Source organism: Leucopleurus acutus (genome assembly GCF_964270905.1).
Source record: "Leucopleurus acutus genome assembly, chromosome: 5".
In the NCBI taxonomy this organism is placed as follows: domain Eukaryota; kingdom Metazoa; phylum Chordata; class Mammalia; order Artiodactyla; family Delphinidae; genus Leucopleurus; species Leucopleurus acutus.
Window position 1 is genome coordinate 1716983 of NC_139147.1, and position 2103 is coordinate 1719085.

Genomic DNA, 2103 nt, shown 5'->3' on the forward strand with positions numbered 1-2103 from the left:
GGTTTCACATCCCAGCTGGATCACTTCCTGTCCGTGACCTTCCATTTCTCTGAGCCCGTGTCCCCATCTGTCATTGGGTCTGATGGCAGAATTGCCTGACCCGAAGGTGTCCTGTGGAAAGTGCTCTGTCAGAGTGAAACACTGGACAGAAGCAGCCGTGTCACCCTCCCCGGGGGAACATCGAAGGCGGGACTCAGTCACCATCTATTACAAGAGTGACGGGAGACAGGTGGGCCTCGGCCTGCTCGAGCCATGGGGCACTAGGGCGCAGGGCTGATGGGGTCCTTGGACACAGGAGTGCTGGGCAGGGACTTCAGGTACTCCAGGTGCCTCCTGGCGTCCTCCTGGTTCTGGCGCACGTAGTACACGACGTAGGTGATCACCATGGCAAACCAGCCGAACATGGTGAGCAGCATGGCCACGTCGGTGGTCTTGTGGTGGACGCTGCAGAAGCTGACGCCAGAGTCGAGGGCCTGGATGAGCGGCTTCCCCACGTACTCCTCCTGCACCGCGGTGTGGCAGGCGATCTCGTCCACCGAGTCAGGGTCCAGCTTCAGCTCCCACAGGGCCTCCTGCAGGGCGCACTCGCAGTGCAGGGGGTTGTGGGACAGGCGTATCTTGGCGCTGAGCTTGCCCAGCGCGTCCTTAGGAATCCTCCGGATGTGATTGTGAGACAGGTCCAGCAGCCGCAGGCCCCCGGCCAGGCCCGAGAAGGCGGCGGGGCCGATGGTCTCGATGGCGTTCTGAGACAAGTCCAGCTCTCTCAGCTGGTTCAGGTGCTGGAAGGCTCCGTTGGGGATGCGGGCGATCTTGTTGGCATCAAGCTTCAGGAGCACAGCGTCAGTGGGGATGTCCTTGGGGATCTCCTGCAGGCCCCTCCCACTGCAATGGACGGCCACGGCCCCGGCATGGTCAGGGCACTGGCAGCTCTGCGGGCAAGAGGCGCCCAACCGCAGGCAGAAGAGAAGCAGGAGGCAAGAGCCTCCCGTGGGGACCGGCAGGGAGGACGGGCCCTGTCTGCCCATGGGGCCCATCCTGACCACCTGCGGACAGATGGCACGCTGCTCTCAGTGCCGCGGTCTACACCCTTCCCCGCTCCCCGGTGCCGCTGCGGAAGGGACCATCCCACACAGACAGAAACTCTGCTTCCTCACGTGCCAGGAAGAACGGTGTTCTCTTTCGGTCCTAAAAGAGAGGAGCAGTCAGCGTCGCCGGCCGTGGCCTGGCTGGGGACCCGGGGCACACTCTGACTTTGGGGGAGATGTCACAGCCAAACGGACACACTTGACCGGGGTGGGGGGGTCTCTGTGACTTACTCCTGGATATTCCCACCGCCACCCAGAAGAGTAAGGCTGTGCTGACTGCTGGCTGGGGGTGACCGAGAACACTGCCACCCTGCCCTGGACACACCCACTGCACACCTTGGGGGTCAGGGGCTTGGACAGCACGGGGTGATGGGAGTCCCTCCTAGCTACTCAGGGCTGGAAAGCAGGAAGACTGGGCTGCAGGGTTTTCATAAGAAACTGGAATGCAAGGGCGACCGCCGGCCACCGCTGGGAGCCGAGCCGGCACCCTCATCCCCGCGGGGCTAGGCTGCTGTCAGAAGCTCAGCGCTTTGCTAATTGTGACAATCCCTTTGACAATTATAACATTAAAGCTCTTCTCTGTCGGCCCTAATGGGAACAGCCACCCGCACCGGCATCGCGGTCGGCGCCTTTTATTTCAATTATGTTTGAAAAAGGGAAACGAGAAAGGAGAAAAGCCAAGCCCTGGGCGCGCGGCCCGCGCTGGGCGTGGGGTGGCGGGGCCGCGCGGGGCCTGGGCGGGCGGGGCTCGGGCCCCGGGGGGACCCCAGAACTCGGACCTCGGGATGCCCAGGCTCCGGACCCTAAGGACCCCCGGCTGGGGGATGGACGGGGGCGGGGGTGTCCACGCTCCGGGATGAGACGGGAGCTTTACCTGCGCGGCCGCGTCCGGAGGCTGCTGTGCATGAGGCTCTCTGCCGCTCGGAGTCCGAGCCGGCGCCACGCCTGGAGCGCGGCGGCGACCCGAAGGCCTACGCCCAAGTCCGCGGCCGCTGGGTACACACGCGGCTCGGCCTGC

At 64.4% G+C, this 2103-nt stretch overlaps 1 protein-coding gene across 1 annotated transcript; it reads right to left on the minus strand.

Moving 5' to 3' along the window:
* Positions 1-260: 260 nt before the first annotated feature.
* Positions 261-1034, minus strand: LRRC3 (leucine rich repeat containing 3; the record flags this gene model as incomplete). The annotated part of the gene is made up of 1 exon (XM_082839077.1): positions 261-1034. One exon carries the CDS (start codon positions 1032-1034, stop codon positions 261-263), a length of 774 nt encoding a protein of 257 aa, XP_082695203.1.
* Between the last annotated feature and the right edge of the window lie 1069 nt (positions 1035-2103).